The 20790-nt window shown below is 45.8% G+C and overlaps 1 protein-coding gene across 21 annotated transcripts in view; it reads left to right on the top strand.

The window, feature by feature from the left end:
- Nucleotides 1–20790, top strand: part of PRRC2B (proline rich coiled-coil 2B) — a gene marked incomplete at its 3' end in the record, with an annotated part of 69374 nt that overhangs the window by 3178 nt on the left and 45406 nt on the right. For all 21 annotated transcript variants that reach the window (XR_014521518.1, XM_083485470.1, XM_083485456.1 and 18 more), the window contains exons 2-6: nt 14605–14772; nt 17186–17363; nt 19366–19468; nt 19658–19730; nt 20002–20145. Coding sequence is in view for 20 of the 21 variants with exons in the window: in XM_083485470.1 (XP_083341596.1) it covers nt 14658–14772; nt 17186–17363; nt 19366–19468; nt 19658–19730; nt 20002–20145 (613 nt within the window). The remainder of the gene's footprint in view (nt 1–14604; nt 14773–17185; nt 17364–19365; nt 19469–19657; nt 19731–20001; nt 20146–20790) is intronic.

Here is a 20790-nt window from a genome sequence, read left to right as displayed (position 1 = left end):
CCAGACCCAGGAAGCTTTAAGTCAGTTCCTATCAGTTGCTAGCACTAACTTCAAGCCCTGCTTTCTGTTGGGTCCAGCTGTGCTGAGGAGCTCCCCATGGGATACTCAGGAATAGATCTGATCCCAGGTGACCTGCTCTTGCCACTGATCAGCTGATTGACAGGGAGTGCAAGCCTCCCTTGTCATTGCACTTTAAGACTCCTGATCATACAATGGCAGCTGCATCTTCACCTGCCCCATACCTTATGTCACGGATGAAGTGAGAGGTGGGGCGGGTGGGTGTGATTTGGCCTCATGGGCCAAATTGGGAGCCATGCTGAGCCTTATTAGCTTATATATCTGAGTTTCTAACACTGGGTCTGTTGCTCCAAAACAGAGGGAAATATTAAAGTAGACCAGTTAAGACCAGAAATGTGAAGTCCTGGGGTGGTGATGGAATGGTATGGGGGGAAATTTCTTTGTTTCCCCCCCTCCCTAAACCTAGGGTTATATCCAGTGTAGTGCTACATGAGGAATTTGTTTGCACAGCAGAGTATTCTCCTCACTCCCCAAAACCAGCCTTAGGGGTTCCCCCAACCTTCTGGAGCAGAATTGGTGCAAGTGCAAAAGGAAAAGAGGATGGAAAGTCCCATTGCAGAAGCAGAAATCATAAGAATGTAAGATGAGCCCTGCAGGGTTAGGCCAATGGCCTCTCTAGTCCAGCATCCTGTTATCACAGTGGCCAACCAGAGGCCTGTGGGAAACCTTCAAGCAGGACCTGAGCACAAGCCTTCTCCCCTCCTGCGTTTTCCAGCAACTGGTATTACAGCCCCCAGCTGTGGAGGCAGAGCACACCTATAATGGCTAGTAGGCAAATCCTTGCACTGATGGGACTTTTGAGTTGAACACTGCCCTTAAAATTTATAGATGAGCATAATTTTTTTTTGGGGGGGGAGGATGAGTCTATTGAGGGCTATTATTCATTATAGCCAAATGGAACTTCCATGCTCAGCACAATATACCTCTCCCATGCCAGGTACGGTCGACAGACCATTCGTGAGAGTGCAGGCTCTCCATGTTTCTTGTATCATCTGCTTTTGGTTTGAAATAGTATAAAATTTTGGCCTGCTTTTTCTTGGGGGCGTTTCTGCAGCTTGTGTAAGAGAAATTCCCAGTTCTTTGTAACTCTGAGTACCATACCCGGACTAGATTTGGGTTACTTTGTCCCCTCCGTATATTTGAGGGCTTTGTTTGAAGGAAACTCTGAGTGTTGTAATTAGCCTCAAATAGCTTTAGATAACTTCGAGGAGTTTTGGATGGTTTCAGTGGGATTTCAAAGGGGCTTTGGAAGAGGCTCAAAGGAAGGGAGGATGTTTAGAATGCCATCCAGCGACTCCCAGAGTCCTTATCTGTGGCTGAGGTATAAGCTTGTTTTCTGGGAGTGTGTCTTGTATTATTTTTTAAAAGCTCCTACTCCGTCTGCTGAGGCTCACAGGAGACTTGCTTCAGGCACCATCTTCTTTCTCCTCTGTATACCTTTCAATATCAGGTGTTGTTGACAAACTGCATAAAGGCTCCAGTAGTAGATAGGTAGCCGTGTTGGTCTGCCATAGTCAAAATAAAAAAATTCCTTCCAGTAGCACCTTAAAGACCAACTAAGTTAGTTCTTGGTATGAGCTTTCGTGTGCATGCACACTTCTTCAGATACACAGTGTATCTGAAGAAGTGTGCATGCACACGAAAGCTCATACCAAGAACTAACTTAGTTGGTCTTTAAGGTGCTACTGGAAGGAATTTTTTTATTTTGCATAAAGGCTGTTGCCTTTAGGCTCAGGTTTGGGCTTCTCAGGTGTATCTGGATGGCTGCTGTTGAATTCTGACTGCTGAATTTGCTGCACTGATGCTGCAGGAAAACATTTTATAAGCAGGGCCAGGGGACCTGTGACCCTCTGGCCTTTCCAGGTACCTAGGAAACTGCCTTATACAGAATCAGACCATTGACCCATCTAGCTAAGCAGACTTGGCGGGAACTCTCCAGGGTTTCAGGAAAAGGAACTTTTCCAGCCCTTCCTGGAATAGTTGCCATTGGTGATTGAACATGGGACTTTCTGCATGCAAAGCAGATGCTCCCCTACTAAGCTACAACCCTTTCATAGGGTTTTCTGATAACTCTTGGGAGGTTTCCCTACTGCTTCTGCCTCTTGCCTAGGCCCTAGCTAGGATCAAGAATGGGGAAACTATGGAATTTTCTGCCGCAAGATTTGATGGCCACCAGCTTCAGGAACATAAGGAGAGCCCTGCAGAATCAGACCAAAGGCCTATCTAGTCCAGCATCCTCTTTTCCACAGCAGCTGAATGAAAGCCCCAGTGGGAAGCCTACAAGCTGGACATAAGAACAATGCCCTTTTCTTGCAGGTGTTGCCCAGTGACTGCTATTCAGGGACACACTGTCTCTCATTCTGAAGGCCCTGTAACAGCAAACATGACTAGCAGCCATTGGAAAGCAGAATAGGCACATTCACAGAAAATCAGGCGATTGGTGTTTGCTAGCCTTGGTGGCTATATGCCACCTCCAGAATCAGAAACACTATGAAGTGCTGAGGAGGAGGAGCAGAAGAGAGGGCTGTTGGCCGTATGTCCTGCTTGTGGGCTTCGCTGTTGGCCACTGTTAGAGAGAAAATGCTGGAGTTGATGGGCCTTTGACATGATTTGCTCCTAAATGCCACCGACTTGGATGGCTTTAGAAGAGGACTGACAGATGAATCAAGGATAAGGCTATCAGTGGCTACTAGCCGTGGTGGCGATGCTGTGCTTCCACAGTCAGAGATGCTTCCAAATACCAGTTGCTGGAATCGTGTGTCCCTTTCTGACAACATCAGGCTAACAATCAAGATGGACAAGACTGTTGATACCAAGGAGCTTAATTAGACAGATCTGTCTTATTTAGACAAGCTCGTGGAGGTAAAAGGCTATCAGTAGCTTCCTAGAGTCCTCCAGCTATGGGGCAGCTAGGAAGGTAAATAAGTATGGGGAAAGCAAAATGTCACTTAGAGAAAGATCTGCAGTATTTTCCTTGAAGCTTGCATTTTTTTGTTCTGAATTGTTTCACTTGATGTTTTAATGTGTTGTAAACTGCTTTGAGATTTTTTCTTTTAAAATGCGGGTGATATCCAGAGCTCTCTCTCCTTTAAATCAGAACCAGTGAAGGCAGTGAATATCCTGTGTGAGTGTCTGAAGGGGTTGGAGGAAATGATGGTGGTTAATGAATTGAGGTTGAATCCTGACAAGACAGAAGTACTGTTTTTGGAAGACAGGGTGTGGGCGGGTGTGTGGGACTCCTTGCTCCTGAATGGGGTAACTGTGCCCCTGAATGACCAGGTGCGCAGCCTGGGAGTCACTTTGGACTCACAGGTATCCATGGTGGCACAGGTCAGTTCTGTGTCCAGGGCAGCTGTGTACCAGCTCCATCTGGTACCAAGGTCGTAGCCAGGATTTTTGCTGTGGGGGGGCAGGCCTTTGTTAGGGGGGCAGAACATCAGTTTGCTATGTATTTTTATTTATATTTATTGATTTAGGGGGGCAGCTGCCCCTCCCTGCCCCCCTGGCTACGCCCATGTCTGGTATGCCAGCTGAGACCCTACCTGCCCACAGACTGTTTCACCATAGTGGTAGGTGCTCTTATTATCTCCATCTTGGACTACTGCAATGTCATCTATGTGAGGCTACCTTTGAAGGAGACTTGGAAACTACAACTAATCCAGAATGTAGCAGATAGACTGGTGACTAGGAGTGGCCTCCGGACCATATAACACTGGTCCTAAAAGGATTTTTATGGGCTCCTAGTACGTTTCTGAACACAACTCAAAGTGCTGGTGCTCATCTTTAAATCCCTAAGTGGCCTTGGCCCAGTATACCTGAAGGAGCGTCTCTACCCCCATTGTTCAGCCCAAACACTGAGGTCTACCTCCTGGGGTCTTCTGGCAGTTCCCTCACTGCAAGAAGTGAAGTTACAGGGAACGAGGCAGAGGGCCTTCTTGGCAGTGGTGCCCTCCCTGTGGAATGCTCTTTATGTCAAGGAGATGAAGAACTTTTAGAAGACATCTGAAGGCAGCCCTGTATCAGGAAGTTTTTAGTATTTGACGTTTTATTATGTTTTTATATGTGCTGGAAGCCACCCAGAATGGCTGGGGAAACCTAGTCGGATGGATGGGTGGCTTATTATTATTATTAGGTATAGAAAGTAAATAATTCTTAATAATAATAATAATAATAATCCCTGCTATAAAAAGGCACCTAGATATATTGTGACTGTCACCCAGGTTTAAGGTGCCATTTGGCAATTACAGTGGTGCCCCGCAAGATGAATGCCTCGCAAGACGGAAAACCCGCTAGACGAAAGGGTTTTCCGTTTTTGAGCTGCTTTGCAAGACGATTTTCCCTATGGGCTTGCTTTGCAAGACGAAAACGTCTTGCGAGTGTTCCGATTTTCCCCCCGCTCCCCCCCTTTTTCTAAGCCGCTAATAGCCTTTTAGCCGCTAATCCGCTAAGCCTTTAATAGCCGCTAAGCCTTTAATAGCCGCTAAGCCTTTAACAGCCGCTAAGCCTTTAACAGCCGCTAATCCGCTAAGCCGCTAATAGGGTTTCTTCGCAAGACGAAAAAACCGCTAGATGAAGAGATTCGCGGAACGGATTAATTTCGTCTTGCGAGGCACCACTGTAGCTGAAATATCTGTTTCTAACACTGCTCCCTGCTTGTGGAATGCTCTCCCAAGGGAGGCCCTACTGGCGTCATCGCTGTCTGTTTATAAGCACCAGGCACAAATACTGTTCTTTACCAAGGCCTTTACCCCTAGTTTGCAAAGTAATTGGTTATATCCTTGGCCTTTCCCCCCGTTCATCATTTAGTTTAGTTTAGTTTAGTTGAGATGGATTTATCTTTTAAAATATTTTGGTTTTTATATTCATGGATTAGTATTTTAGGTCTAGTATTTATATTTTGTTTTAATGTTTCTTCTAATTCCTTATATCTACCTTCCATAGGATCATAGAATTGTAGAGTTGGAAGGGACCCCAAGGATGATCTATTCCAACCCCCTGCAAAGCCACTTCCGGCTTGCCCAGGAGGTGGGGTTGCGGGCTTCACGCCCACCCCATGTGAGCGGGGGCTGGTCGCAGCCCCCGCGAGAGCAAGGGAATCCCGGCCGGACCTGCCCCCCCAGCCAGCCAATCGGCTGGCTGGGGGGGCGTGGCCTGCCCTATTTAGGGCCAGCGCAGAGGGGGCTTGCCCTCTTTTCGCCGGCTAGCCCTCACGTTTTCCCACCCTCCCTCCCTTTAAGTGGGCTTTAGGTAGGTCCTTGACTTTGCTATGGACTTCGGTCTGTTGCCGCAAGGGGCATGGTAGGAATTTTTCCCAATTGGCAATTTCTAGCCTTTTGGTTTTTCGCCTACCTCGTAGCAACTCGTCACAACTTCTCGGCATTGGCAGTAGGCATTGGTAAGAAGGGGTTAAGAGGATGTGTGTGGGGGGAGGAACGCCATCACCTCCCCCCAGTGAGCGAAGGGTGGTCCGTTAAAGGACTCCGGGGGGCGTGGCCCTGTCCGAAGCCTATGGAGGTGTGGGCCAAAGGCACGCCCCAGATTGGTGAGCCGGGGGAGCTCCTAGTCGACGTGCCTCGGCAAGAGACTCCCCCGATATAGTGTTAACCCTCCCCGTGTCTCCAGCAAATGGGCTGGAGCTGGATAGTCGTTAGGACCAATGCCTAAGCCAATGCCTCTCATTCCTGAATTCAATAAAGTTGTGGCCTAATTCGCCCAATTAACCTTAAATTATGGTGTCTCGTGTCTTTATTTATCCTGGTGGGGGGCGGGAACTCGCCACGCAATGCAGGAATCTCAGCTAAAGCATACATGACAGATGGCCATCCAACCTCTACTTAAAAACCTCCAGTGAAGGAAAGTCCATTGCTTTTCTCATCTTATGCCCACTTAAGAAACTGTTGTTTGCATTGGAATACCAGGCGTGAAATCCTCCTCCAGGGTATAAAGGATTATCTAAAGCCTTGGCAATAGGAATTTTGGGTTGTATCCAGAGTAGACCCATTAAAATTTATGGATCTAACTTAGTCAAGATAGGCTCTGAGGTTCTCGGTTCTGAGAAGGGCTAGCACTGGGTTCTCTCTCCCTGCCCCTATCTTAAACCTTGTGTTTGTTTTCCTTTGCCGCTAATCTTAACAGTTGTGAAGATAAGCTTCCACTTCTGACCTGGATACATGCCAGGGCAGTGTAGATGTGTTTCTGTGCTCCAGTTCATTTGCAACAGAAGGGGTAGAGAATGGGATTTGGCCAGGAGCCCAGATTGTTATCTCCTCCACACATAACTGATGGGCCAAATCTGGAAGATGGGCAGTGTCCCCCACCTGGCAATCATGTGACATTACAATGAGACATTGGTGGTGGGGGCATGGAAGCAGTGGGATCGTTTCACAGGCAGTGGCAGTGTCACAGGACTGAGTGTCAGGCTCTTTGTTTGCTCCGCTTCAATGAAATACTTTACAGTTTCTTGTTGCATCTGAACTAGCAAACTATGGTTTGAGCTTGCCTTCCAAACCAGGATTCCAAACCACCATGTTCTGGCATTCCATCTGAACTGAAGCTCTGTGAGCGTTGGCAATTTTATCATTTCCATTCCCTGGTTGGAAGCTGAATTTTGTGTATGGGTGTGTGGCTGAGCAGAGATTTGAACCCGGACATTCCATTCTATTCTCTCTGGTGAGAGTGGCAGAGCACATGCTTTGCATGTAGAAGGTCCCAGGTTCCACTCCTGGCTTCTCCAGGTAATAAGATCAGGGTAGCAGGTGAGAGCCTTCTCTGCCCAAGCACCTAGAGCAGGAGTGTGGAATAGCTGAAGGAAGTATTCCAGTTAGCAAACTTTTTTTGGAAGCCGAACGTCCAATATGGCTTCCGATTGAGGAAGCTCCTGCAGCCAATCAGAAGCCACATCTTGGTTTTCAAACCTTTTCAGAAGTAGAACAGACTTCTGGAACAGATTCTGTTTGAGAACCAAGGTACGACTGTACTGTGTTAGCACTGGGCATGGGGCAGGTCTGTGGGTCTTGGGAAAACAGCCTTGCAGGCCTAGTTTGTCCCATGGGCTGGAGGTTTCCCACCACTGAATGGGCAGTACCAGGCTAGATGGGCAAACAGTGTGTCCTAATATAAGACAGTTTCCAGTGTTTCCTCTGCATCTGTTTGCTGTTGCTTTTGGCAAGCGTTTCGGGTGAGATTGGCAAGTGGCCCTTAGTTCTGAACTGCTGGGTTAGGATTTTTCTAAAGACTGTCGATAATGTGTGTGTGTGTGGGTGTTTTCTAATTGCCACCTTGCAAAATCAGCCCATAGGTGTTTTCTTACCCACCTGTCCACATGCACCTGTGCCAAATCATTTGTTGCCCATCAACAGCCTTCAGGGGGAGAGAAGTAATAACGGTCTCTCCCCTGTTTTCCAAATGTTGTCCTACCTGGTAGACTCTCCCTCATCACCTTGAAGCTGGATACCTCAGGGACATTGTGTGCTCCTTTCTTGAATTTCCAGCTTACATTTTAAAAAGTCAAGTGGCTAGCCCTCGTGGATATGAATTTTGAAAAGTGTGCAGACAGTTTTTGTGCTCAGTTGCTTGTGTAGACTTTAACCTTTTGCTTTTTCTGGGCTACTAATGTTTTGGCCACCAGTGGCAAAGAACTAAGCCCTTATTTTTAAATTTTAAGCAATGTTTAGTGCAATTAAATAACCTTGTTAAGTTACCTCTATTTGTTTTCTGGTTGCTCCCCATTGATTCCACATCCCTTGCACCCTGTACCAAGATCAGTGCTAGAGGATACGGTTTGCTTCCATGGTGAAAGGGAAAAGGTAGGAGGACACTTTTTGTTCTTATCCCAAAGGCGATGTGGACCTTAACAACTCCAACCCTTGATCTGCACATTTTTTTTGTGAGCTGCAAGGAGGAAATTGGAAGCCCTTGCTTCCATTTTTACTAATGGAAATGTCTCATTGTGTCCAAACTGTTGTGTTTAAAACTGTATGGTTTCTTGAAGCCAGGGTCATTAACCATGGTTTGAAAGTGGGGGGGGGGGAATCCAATGTAAATTGGGCTAATTTGTATTGTAAGATAACCTGATGCCCCCAGGGAGCAATCCGGTTCAGCACATTTATTTTACTTGTACGTTAGTACTTCAGTTGACGAACTTAATCCATTCTGGAAGTCCGTTCTTAAACCAAAACCATTCTTAAACCGAGGTACCACTGTACTTAGTAAACCAACCAACCAACCAACCAAATAAATAAATTGAAATGGCCAGACTTGTCTAAATATTGTTGTTGCACTTTGCATCTGTTCATGATACTCATTAGCTTACAAAATGGAAAATCTGCAGAAAAACTGGGGGAATATTTTTTTCACTTTCCACTCAAATCCAGCCTAGAGTTACCCTCATAGCACCTCAAAGCTAGGTTAGCCATTCTCTGTTCTAGACAGTTACTAGCATCAGACCTCATTGGCTTCTGCAAGGTGGCAGCAACTATGTCTTTCATGGTGGCTGTCGTGTCTTCTCTTGTGTGGGTATCTCATATGGTGTCCCTTAGGCATTCGACTGCAGTGTCCATTATACCTGACCATTGGCTGTGCTGGCTTCAAAAGGTAGTGAAGGCTGCCCCCTTGAAAGGAGTTAAAAGAGGGTTAGATGAATTCATGCAGGAAAAGGCTATTGTTGGCTACTAGTCATGAAGACTGTGTTCATCACCATCCACTGTCGGAAGCCTCTGGGTGCCAATTGCTAGGAATTGCAAGTGGGGAGATTGCTATTGCCCTCATGTCCTGCCTCCCAAAGGCACTTGCAAGAAGAGGACTAGGTGGGCCATTGGCCTTTTCGAACATGGCTTTTCTTACTATCTTTTGGCTGGGATTGACGGGTTCTAGTGGCACTATACCCTATTGTATACCACAATTAAACCTTGCCTAGGCGCCTCCCCCCCAGTGAAATTTATTATTATTATTTATTTCATTTCTATGTCCCTTTACAGTTTAAATAAAAAAAATCTTAAAACAATAAACAACACATTAAAACATCAAATAAAACAATCCAGAATAAAACAAATGCAAGCTTCAAGGAAAATATTGCAGATCCTTCTCTAAGTGACATTTTGCTTTCTCCCATACTTATTTAACTTAATAGCTGCCCCATAGCAGAAGGACTCTAGGAAGTCAGTGTGGTGTAGTGTGGTGTAGTGCTTAGAGTGACGGACTAGGACCTGGGAGATCAGGGTTCAAATCCCCACTCTGTCATGAACCTCACTGAGTGACCTTGGGCCAGTCACAGCCTCCATACCTACCTCACAGGGTCGTTGTAGGGATTAATTGAATGGGGGAATGAAGCATGTGCTCTTTAGAGAAAAAGGTAGGATATAAATGCAATAAATAAGCTCTTCTGCTTACCTGTCTTAAGAAAGCTGCAGGGATCAGCCAGATGGAGATGTCAGTCGCCAGCCTGGCATCCAGAGACCTCCATGTGGTCACAGTCGGACCTGTGCCAGTTGCAAAATATGCCTGGTGCCTAGACAATTTTGGACACTGCAGAGTGGCGACCCAATATGAGCATTTTCTGCCACTTTCCCTGCACTGTCAGGTGCCCATTTCACTCTGTGATCATCAGCTGCTTTACACATCTTGCAAAGGCACATCTTTTTTGCTCAGGGTTTCGTGAGGACCAACATGGTCCTAAGACTGGACCATGTTGTCTCTGAATTCCTGTTTTTATAATGCTGCTGTTCTTTGTGAAAGATGCTATTTTATTGCTATTTATTCTGTATATTGTGTAGGGCTTTTAAATTATGAAGTGCTTTATAAATACTGATAAACCTTTGGTGGGCTCTGTGTTGGCTGTACCTTATGATGTAGATCAGGGGTCAGCAAATTTTTTCAGCAGGGGGCTGGTCCACTGTCCCTCAGACCTTGTGGGGGGGCCGGACTACTATTTTGGAGGGGGGAATGAATTCCTATGCCCCACAAATAACCCAGAGATGCAGTTTAAATAAAAGGACACATTCAACTCATGTAAAAACACGCTGATTCCTGGACTGCGGGCCGGGTTTAGAAGGCAGTTGGGCTGGATCTGGCGCCCGGGCCTTAGTTTGCCTACCCATTATGTAGAACTCTCAAGGTAATCACCAGTACTTTGACTGTTTCTGGAAGCATCTGGGTAACCAGAGCTGATGTGAAAGTTGTGGCTATAGAGAATAAGAATTGTACCTGCTTTAGTCAATCTGGCTGGTCCTAGCAGGTGCATTTCATTCATGCCCATCAAGGTGGGGCTGAGGAGCAAGCAGCCCCTTCCTCTGCAGCTTGCCTGGGTATTCCACTGGCATAATAACTATTTCTAGTTTTGCACTGTTTAGAGCAGGGGTTTTCAGAACTCCCAACTCCCATCCCTGAACGATGGCCACGCTGGCTCAGGCTGATGGCAGGTGGAGCCAAAGCAATGTCTTGAGGGCGACATATCTCCCTTCCCTTGCCACAGTGTAGTGGCTGACCCAAGTATTTAAGCACTGGTTTATCCCCCAGCCATGTGTAAAAGGGTGGGAGTGTGAGACTGGGGTGGGAGGCAAGCACCCACTTGGTAGTTTTCATTCTTCTGCCCTTCTCTACACACCCTCTCCTAACCAGTGTCCTACCAACAGCTTTCTAGTACTGTTTATTTATTTACTTATTTTATTGCATTTTTCTCACTTTCCTCCAAGGAGCTTAATGTGTCCCCCCCTTTAATCCCCACGAAAACCCTGTGATGTACGTTATAGGCTTAGAGGTAGTGATTGGCCCAGAGTCACACCCAGTGAGCTTCATGGCCTTGAGGGGGGCAGGCAGTCATGGGGCAGCCCCCTTTCTTGCCTGTGCACCTTTTGTGCTTTAAATTTCACCACCTTCCTCCTTTACATGTGACTGGGGCTGGGCCACTTTTGGAAAGGCATGAAGGGATCCAGCCCAAGCAGCTCTCGTGAAACCTTTTCAATAGTAACACTCTCCAAACATCCTTCCTTGAGATGTGGCAGTTGTTCATTCCTTCCTCTATCATTGTTCCGATGCGAACTGGGATTGCGAGAAAGGGTGGTTGCTAAGGCTTCTCGTTGGCATCTCCAGAATGTGATCTGTTTCACTGGCTTTTCTTGAAGGATTACCACCTGCCCTCTCCCTTTTTCTTCTTCTTCTTCTCCATCCTCTGTTAACCACCTGACATCTGCTACTGCAAATGTTCCCCTTCCTGCAAGGATCTGGGGAATTGTGTTGTCAATGGGAGTGCGCAGAGTGTGCAGGTTGATGAGTCACTGTTTTCCTGTTGTATATACATGCGTGCAATCGCTTTGATTCTGTTAAATTGCCAAGCGCAGGCCGGTCGCTATTGGGCCTTCCTCACATCCCTGTTGCTGCCAAGGCCACAGCGATCCAGACCTAACGAGTAGCACTAACTCATTATGCAGAAAAGACTGAACTGATATTGCCACAACACGAAAAGCAACTGCAAATAGGTAGAGTATTCGGGTCTTTATTTGCATTAATGCTGTTTTGCTGATTAATATCTGGGGAGCATGCCAAGTCTTCTTGTGCTTGGGGACTTGTGATGGGTTCATCATCACCCTTTGCCTCGCTCTGGTCAGAGTGGAGGAACTCCAGGCCATGGGGCTGGAAGTGGCCCTCCAGACCTCTCTGTCCTACCCTCATAATTTCCCCCAGCCACACCTCTCACCAGCCCTGCTTTGCACCTCCCTTGAGTGTTTTTGCTTGGCTGCAAAGAGTCTCCTTAAAATCTGAAATTGCCACTTTCTTGCCTGGATGGGGTATAGAGAAGGGTTTGTTAGTGTATGCAGAAACTAGCCTACTGTAGAAGCGTGAATTTTAAGTTTGTTGCTTTACCTACTTTTGCATCTGGCCCACCCACCAGTGCCATTTGGCCACCACTTCTCTCTCTGTCTCTCTCTCTGTCTCTCTCTGTCTCTCTCTCCCTCCCTCCCTCCCCCTCTTTCCCTCCCTCCCTTCCCCCCCACAAAACACACACACACACACACACACACACACACACACACACACACAGCAATCTTTATGAAGTCCCAGCGGCCTAGAGCCATAGCAAAGCAACTTAATAAACCTGGGAAACAAACACAAACAACCTCAGTGGACTCATTTTCTAACATGGAAGGGTTGTTTAAAGAGAACCCACAGGACAAGTTATCCTCCTGAAATCTTGGCTGTTTTAAATAAAGCAGTAGGTTTCTTTATGGAGGAATTAACATAAAGTGCCCAGTTCTTGTGGGTGTGGAATGTTTGTCCAAAATGTTCTACATCCTGGGGCCAAAGGAAAGTATGGACGACCCGCCCCCCTGCCCCCGGACTCTGGAGAGCAGCAGTTGTTGTTAACAGCTGACTACATACAACTCTGCTGCTACTCCCTTCCTGTTTGGTCTATTCGTTTTGAACAGGTTATACCCCTCAATTCCTATATTCCAGTCATGAGTCTCATCCCACCAGGTTTCAGTAATGTCTGCCATTCAGTAATGCCTGCCATCCTGTATTAAAAACTCCAGTTCATCTTGTTTGTTTCCCATGCTCTGTGCATTTTGTAGAGACAACTGAAACCATGAGTTGTTCCCTGCAGCTGCTTCTTTCCTGTAGTTACTTGCCCTTTAGCAGGAGCACCTCCTCAGTTTCCTGTGCATCAATGAAACTAGCATATATACTCAAGTATAAGCCTTTTTGCATATATGTGATGTTTTAATGTCAGAGATGTTGTTCTTAATATAATTCATAGAATTGTAGAGTTAGGAGGGGCCCTACAATTTCATGATTCTATGAATTCTGTTAAAAACAGTAACAGCTACATTAAAACATCCCCCACATATGCAAAAAGGCCATAGATAGTTAAAAGTCAAACACCTGAATAAAAAGGAATGTCTTTTTGGAATATTATTTTTAATGCTAGTTTTGGTCATTTCCAGAGGGTGGTGTGTGTGTGTGTGTGTGTGCGTGCGTGCATGTGCTTTTCCTGTGGAGCCTTCAATGTGGGGCTCCTCAGGGTTCAATTTTATCCCCTATGTATATAAACAACTTCATGAAACTGCTGTACAGGGTCATCGGAGTTTTGAAGTATGTTGTCAGCAGTTTGCTGAAGACACACAGCTGTATTTCTCTTTTACATCTGCAGCTGTGGCAGTGGATGTGCTGGACCGTTATCTTGCCTTGGTAATGGACTGGATGAGAGCCAAAAAACTGAAGCTCAGTCCAGATAAGACTGAGGCTCCGTTAGTGGGGGTTGCTTAGAATGGATGGATAGGAGGTTGCCTGCTCCTGATGGGGTTGCACCCCCTCTGAAGGAGTGGGGGCGGGGGGTATGTACCTAGGGGGTACTTCTGGATCTTTTGCTTTTGATTGAGGCTTAGGTGGCCTCAGTGGTGTGGAGTGCCTTCCATCAGCTTCAGCTAGTGGTCCAGCTGAGCCCCTATCTTGACAGGGATAGCCTAGCTTCTGTTGTCTGCTCTGGTAGCCTCTAGGTTAGATTACTGCAGGGGTCAGCAAACATTTTCAGCAGGGGACCGGTCCACTGTCCCTCAGACCTTGTGGGGGGCCCAACTATATTTTTTTTGGGGGGGGATGAACAACTTCCTATGCCCCACAAATAACCCAGAGATGCATTTTAAATAAAAGCACACATTCTACTCATGTAAAAACACGCTGAGTCCTGGACTGTCCGCGGGCCGGATTTAGAAGGTGATTGGGCCAGATCCGGCCCCTGGGCCTTAGTTTGCCTACCCATGGATTACTGCAATGTGTAATGAGTAGGGCTGCCTCTGAAGGTTTGGAATCTTGAGTGGTCAGGTTGCTCACTGGGGTTAGGCGGTTTGAGCACAGGATTGCACCAATTTTGGCACAGCTGCACTGGCTGCCAATTAGTTTCCAGTCTCAATTCAAAGTGCTGGTTTTGACCTATAAAGCCTTAAACAGCTCAGGACCACAATACCTCAAGGACCACCTCTCCCCACATGAACCGACCCAGACCCTGCACCCATCGTCTGATGCCCTTCTTTATGTGTCCCCTCCACGAGAAGCCTGGAAGGTGACAGAATGAGAACAGGCATGCTTGTGGAATGCTCTCCCCAGGGAGGCTCACTTTGTGCCTTCATTGCACATCTTTAGGTGCAAGGCAAAAACATTTCTTTATAACTGAGCCTCTGGGTGATTAACATTCTATGGCCTTTTAAATCTGTTTGTGAGAGGGGAATATTGGTTTGTTTTTTGTTTTATTATGTATTTTCATGTTGTGAACTTCCCTGTGATCTTTGAATGAAGGGTTCTGTACAAATTAAATATAAAGAATAATAGTAATATATCAATATGAGTATTTTTCTTAAAATATTGTAAATTGCTTTGAGGTGCTATGACAAAAAAACTATTAACACATTTAATAAATAATAACAATAATAACAAAAGTAGGTCAATAAGATGCTTAGAATGCAGACTGATATTGTCCTTTATGTAAAAACGTGGTGGTTGTTTTTTACTGTACTGCTTTTCTCCTCCCCCGCACCTCAGGCAGATCGGGAGCGGCGCAGAGAAATTTCTTTACTAGATGACATTTCATCGCAATGTCCGATCGTTTGGGGCAACTTACCAAGGGAAAGGATGGGAAAAGCAAGTACTCCACTCTCAGCCTGTTTGATAAGTATAAAGGAAAGTCAGTAGAAGCTATCAGGACCACAGGTAAGCAAGGAGGGGGGAGTGAACTTGGAGGGAAGTGGAGAGGGGACTATGGGCTAGAGGCTTTGGATTCATGGACAGTCTTCTGTGCAATAACAGTTGCCTTGCAAATAAGCTCACATAGGTTACCAGCCTGGTAGGAGGAAGGTTCAAGGCTCAGTGGCAAAGCATCAGCTTTGCATGCCAAAGGTCTGAGATTCATCCTCTGGCATCTGAACACAGGGACAGCGGAAGAACTCACTGTCTCAAATCCTGGAGGACGTCAACCGATCAGTGCAGATAAGAGTGACCTGGGTGATAGGGCTTTGTGGAAGGGCATTTGTGCTTCTGTTTGTGCATCCAAGGCCAGTGCTCGTAGCTATGAAAGCAAGTGAAGGATGACTTGAAACAGTTTGATCCCTCCAAGGTCTGGGGGACTGCTCTTTTAGAAAGATCAGTGTATAAACTGAGCATCTCTAGAGGTCAAAGCAAGAATAATTTCCTTTCTATTTGATATGATTTTATTGAGTACGCTTATAATATGAAACATGGCCAGTCACCCCAGCTGCATTTAAATGGATCTGGCTGATTCAGTCAAATAACTGCACTAGTGGGTGAGTTTGCAGGAGTCATCATTCCTCCCACCCCTTCAAAAATAAGGGATAACTTAAGTTGATTCTCGAGTATTATATTTTATGTGCCTTTTTTTATACCTCCCCAACCTGTCTTTAAGGGACGTGGGTGGCGTTGTGGGTTAAACCACTGAGCCTCTTGGGCTTGCCGATCAGAAGGTTGGCGGTTCCAATCCCTACAACAGGGTGAGCTCCCGTTGCTCGGTCCCAGCTCCTGCCAACCTAGCAGTTCAAAAGCACATCAAAGTGCAAGTAGATAAATAGATACTGCTATGGCGGGAAGGTAAACGGCGTTTCCGTGTGCTGCTCTGGTTTGCCAGAAGCGGCTTAGTTATGCTGACCACATGACCCGGAAGCTGTACGCCGGTTCCCTCGGCCAATAAAGCGAGATGAGCACCGCAACCCCAGAGTCGGCCACGACTGGACCTAATGGTCAGGGGTCCCTTTACATTTAACCTGTCTTTAAAAATAAAAAATTATACTTTTCAAGTTTATACATTTCACTAATTTTATACATTTCACTAATTTTACAATCATTTTGCCATTTCAAAACTTGACTTCCTTCCTCCTCTTTTTGTGGTTCCTTAAATTTATTTTTTAATATCTTCTGCATATCCAAATTAACTTAATTTGCTCATTTATTCTTGCTCATTTTCTTTAAATATATACTCTTATGAAACTGCAGGTTATTACAATAATCCTGCCAATGTTTTTATCTGTTTATAAGTTATGTGTAAAAAGTCAATAAACCATTTCCATTCTTTTATAAAAAGTTTGTTATCTTGATTCTTATTTTCCAGTAAGTTTTGCCATTTCTGCATATTCCATAAATTTTTGTATCCATTCCTCCTTTGCTGGGTTGACTTTTTTCCATTTTGGGGCAAGTAACATTCTTGCTGCTATAGTAGCGTCACCTGCGGAGAAAGATGCTTGGAAAGTGTGCTAATTCTTGTGGTTTTTCTTTATTAACACCCAATCTCCCCCCACTTTTTTCTTTTGAACAACTCCCTGCTCATTTATCTGAGTCCCAAACAGCTTAGGACTCCAATACCCAAAAGACTGTGTCCTTCCCTACCCACCTTATTAGGTGCTAAGATTGGCAGAGAGAGCCCTCTTAGTACTTCTGCCTCCCTCAGAAGTTCAGGGCTGGGGGTGGCGTAGGAGAGGACCTTCTCTGAGGCTGCCCCTAGGCTGTGGAACTCCCTCCCCACAGAGGCATCTTCACCATATAGTTTCATTTTAATGCTGAAGTCTCATCTTTTGATGGGTGTATATTTTTAGGCTGCACCTTGTTTCTGTGATTGCAAGTTGTCTTTAAGCTGTTTTTAATGTTTTAAAGGGAGGTGGGTGCTGTGGTCTAAACCACAGAGCCTAGCGCTTGCCGATCAGAAGGTTGGCAGTTCGAATCCCCATGACGGGGTGAGCTCCCGTTGCTCGGTCCCTGCTCCTGCCAACCTAGCAGTTCGAAAGCACGTCAAAGTGCAAGTAGATAAATAGGTAGGAAGGTAAACGACATTTCCGTGCACTGCTCTGGTTTTGCCAGAAGCGGTTTAGTCATGCTGGACACATGACCCGGAAAAACTGTCTGCAGACAAACGTCGGCTCCCTCGGCCAGTAAAGCGAGATGAGTGCCGCAACCCCATAGTCGTTTGCGACTGGACTTAACAGTCAGGGGTCCCTTTACCTTTTTAATGTTGCGTTTTAATTGTTGCAACCTATGCTGGGACCTTAGTGTGAAGGGCTGATGGTTTTATTTGGTAATGATAGTGGTAATAATAAAAATTAAAGGCGCTCTCCCTCTCCAGTTATTCCTAGACATGGCTTACAGAGTCTTGGGAAAGTTGCTGCTGCCCGGCGCATGCCACCTCCTGCCAATTTGCCAAGTTTGAAGTCTGAGAACAAAGGAAACGACCCTAATATCATCATCGTACCCAAGGACGGCACAGGATGGGCAAACAAGCAGGACCCGCCAGACCAAAAGAGGTAGGAGGAGGAGGAGCACCACCCTCAACCCCTGGTCCTTTGCTTGGAGGAGGCAGTGCCTTCTGCATTCAGCTTGAGTTCTCTGAGTATTTTTATTTTATTTATTTTATTTCTAGACCACCCTTCATTTGAGAATTACAAGGTGGTTTACAGTATAAAAACACAAACATAAAGTAATAACAAAGCAACACCCCCCCCCCCGGTTTAAAAGTCCATGATTGTGTAATCAGCTAAAGGCTTGGGAGAAGAGGAAACTTTGTCTGGCGCCTAAAGATATGTAACGAAGACTCTATAGGGAGAGCATCCCACAAATGGAGAGCCACTGCAAAAAGACCTGTTCTTGTGTTGCCACTCTCCAGACCTCTCATGGAGGGGGCACCTGATCACAGGATCCAGGTCGGTTCATATGGGGAGAAGTGGTCCTTGAGGTATTGTGGTCTTGAGCTTTTTAATGCTTTATAGCTCAAAACCAGCACTTTAGATTGGCTCAGAGGGCCAGGATTGGTGTTATATGCTCAAACCATCTTGCCCCAGTGAACAGCCTGGCTGCTGAATTCTGCACCAGCTGAAGTTTCTGAACCGTCTTTAGAGGCAACCCTCCATATAACTTGTTGCAGTAATCTAACCTTAGAGGTCACCAGGGCATAGGTAACGGACATTAAAGTACACCTGCTGAAATAAATAGCGCTAAGTTGCGTCCATTAATGGGTCTGCACTGAGTATAACCAGCATTGAGTTGTATCCAATGTTATTCACACCATACATTTAAAGCACAACAATACCACTTAAAAACGTTTTGACTTCCTTTCCAGAGGATTTTTGGAACGGAGCAGATTAACCATCTATCCCTAACACAAGGAACCCATGCAATATTGGCTCCATTGGCTTTGTTTCAAGCAAACCACAGCTAATGCTGAGTCCATTGCTTGTGGTCAGCTGCTGTTAATAAAAAACAGAAGCAATATTTTTCCAAACCCCCTTTTTTTGCGGCTGCACTAGAAGAGGATGGGTGTGAGGTATGCAAGCCCAAGATTGGCCTAGACTTTTTCCTTTCACACTGGACAGTGGCTCCATCTTCTGGGGATGGGGAAGGGTGGTGGGAGCTTGCTGAGATGCTCAGGCTGCTGCGTGGTGCAGGTGTCCAAGCAGCTCCCAGACTTTGAGCTGGGAATGGAGGACCACCACAGAACTGCCAGGTCAGTTCCAACTCTCTGCTGAAACTTTCAAGCTGTGGAAAAGGCGGGAGTCATCATTCTTGCTAAACTGCTGCAGCGCAGATCGGATCAGAAGAGTGTTTATTTGCATCAGCCACTAGCCATAGCAATAAAATAAAATAAGATGTACTGAAGATAGAGGTAAAAACTTAGCTATACAAAATACGTTTTGGAGGTTTACATCAATAATCAAATAATAGACTGCAGCACACAAATTTATTTTATTTGTAGAAAATATTTATATACTGCCGCATCATAAAAATACATCACAGCGATTTACAGCAATATAAAACAGTACAGTAAAACCAATTAAAAAAGTAAAAACCAAAAATCTTTTTAAGAAAAACATACTTCAATAGACTATTGTGACGGGTATACTGTTAATTGCCTGTATAGGCCTAACGGAATACAAATGTTTTCAGCAGGCACTTAAAAGTTGGCACAGCCGGTGCCAGCTGAATCTCAGTTGGCAGCCTTTTCTACAGGACTGGGGCAATGACACTAAAAGCTCAATTTCTCATGGTCATCAAATGAGCCTCACCAACTCAGGGAATGTCCAGAGATGCTCTTACAGGCTATCTTGGTGATTGATCTGGGATATAAGGGTTCAGTCGGTCTTTGTGGGTATCCTGGACCAAGTTGTTCAGGGCTTGGTTGCAGTGTAGAGAGGGCTTAGGTTGCAGTTGTGGCTTAATGGCAGATGTCTTTCAAGCTGGTCTTGATTTTGGGGCTTGGCCCACATAGCATGTGCAGTGTTTTAACTCTCCCTTGTTCTTGCCTTCCTCCAGTTCCAGTGCCACGGCCGCACAGCCGCAGGAGTTGCTGCCGCAGCAGGATTTGCAGAAATCTGTCTCCAGTTTACAGAAGCTGACGCAGTCAATCAGTCAGGAGGTGAGAGAATCATATTGGTTTTTCATGCCCCATGCACATTCCATCTTTGATTGAAAAGTGCTGCTTTCCTTGTCTGCTCACCTCTCTTGGACATGGGTTGCCAGTCTGCCCATTCATATTAAGTCCCAAAGCTGTCAGGTCCTGATCCAGCTGGACTCTTCTTCATTCTCTTTTTGTCTTCTTCCACAGAGTACAAATTCAGTGCCAGGTGGACCAAAGTCATGGGCACAGCTGAATGGAAAGCCAGCCGGACCAGAAGGTGGTAAGTATAGGCAACCCCCCGTTTGTGCAGAGGTTGTGTTCTGGGTCATTGTACATGTTGGTGGGGCGCACATAAGCCCATCCCCTTCTGGGGCCGAAAAAGGTATGCTTGTCAGTGGTCACATGTGCCTCGAAAGCACATGAAACAGAAGTTGCATATTTTGTTCTTCTGGTTTTGTCTCTCCACCTAAGAAGGAGGAATAGCTTTTGGAGCATAGAGCCCCAGCCTCTCCGCCTGATCACCTTGTCCCTCTTTTCTCCCCCCTCATCAGGTTCAAGGGCCTCAAGCCGACAGTTATCCTTCTCTCCCGAGGAGTTTCCAACGCTGAAAGCAGCTGGCAAGCAGGACAAGGCTGGCAAAGAAAAGGGCGTCTTAGATCCGTCGTATGGGCCCGGACCAAGCCTCCGCCCCCAGAGTACGTAAACAGTAGGAGCCAGAGTCCTTCTCTCACTGTAGCAGACTCATTTCCTGGCCTCGGATGTGCACACAGATGTTCAAACACCTCAGTGGCACAATATAATGACCCATCTGCACTATTTATTAAGCAGTATCCTACCACTTTAAACAACCATGGTTCCCCCCCCCCAAGGATTCTGGGAGCTGTAGTTTGTTAAGTTTTAAGAGCTGTTAGGAGGCCCTTTCATAACAAAACTGCAGTTCTTAGAGTTCCCTGGGAAGAGGGATTGATTACTAATCCTCTCTGGTATTTTTAGCTTTGTGTGGGAATAGGGGTCTCCTAACAATGCCCAGCAATCTTAACAGTCTAACAATCCACACTTCCCAAGATGCTTTGGGGGAAGCCACATCTGTTTAAAGTGCTATCATTCTCCTTTAAATGTATAGGGCCTAAATTGCTCCTGAAGGTGGTACTTAGCACTTGCAAGATTGAATGGAATATTCACAATAAATTGATTTAAATGCTGGAAATGCACATTTTTCTCCATACATGGTAGGAATGCCCATTCATAACTAATCTTGGAGGCAGATAGTATCGGCTGTAACTCTAATTAAATAGGAACCACTCTTGAGACTCATCCCAGTATTGATTCTGTTTTAATGT

Source organism: Podarcis liolepis, assembly GCF_965112155.1.
Source record: "Podarcis liolepis genome assembly, chromosome: Z".
Lineage (NCBI taxonomy): Eukaryota > Metazoa > Chordata > Lepidosauria > Squamata > Lacertidae > Podarcis > Podarcis liolepis.
The sequence above is the reverse complement of the archived record's forward strand: the minus strand, read 5'-3'. Positions and strand labels throughout refer to the sequence as shown.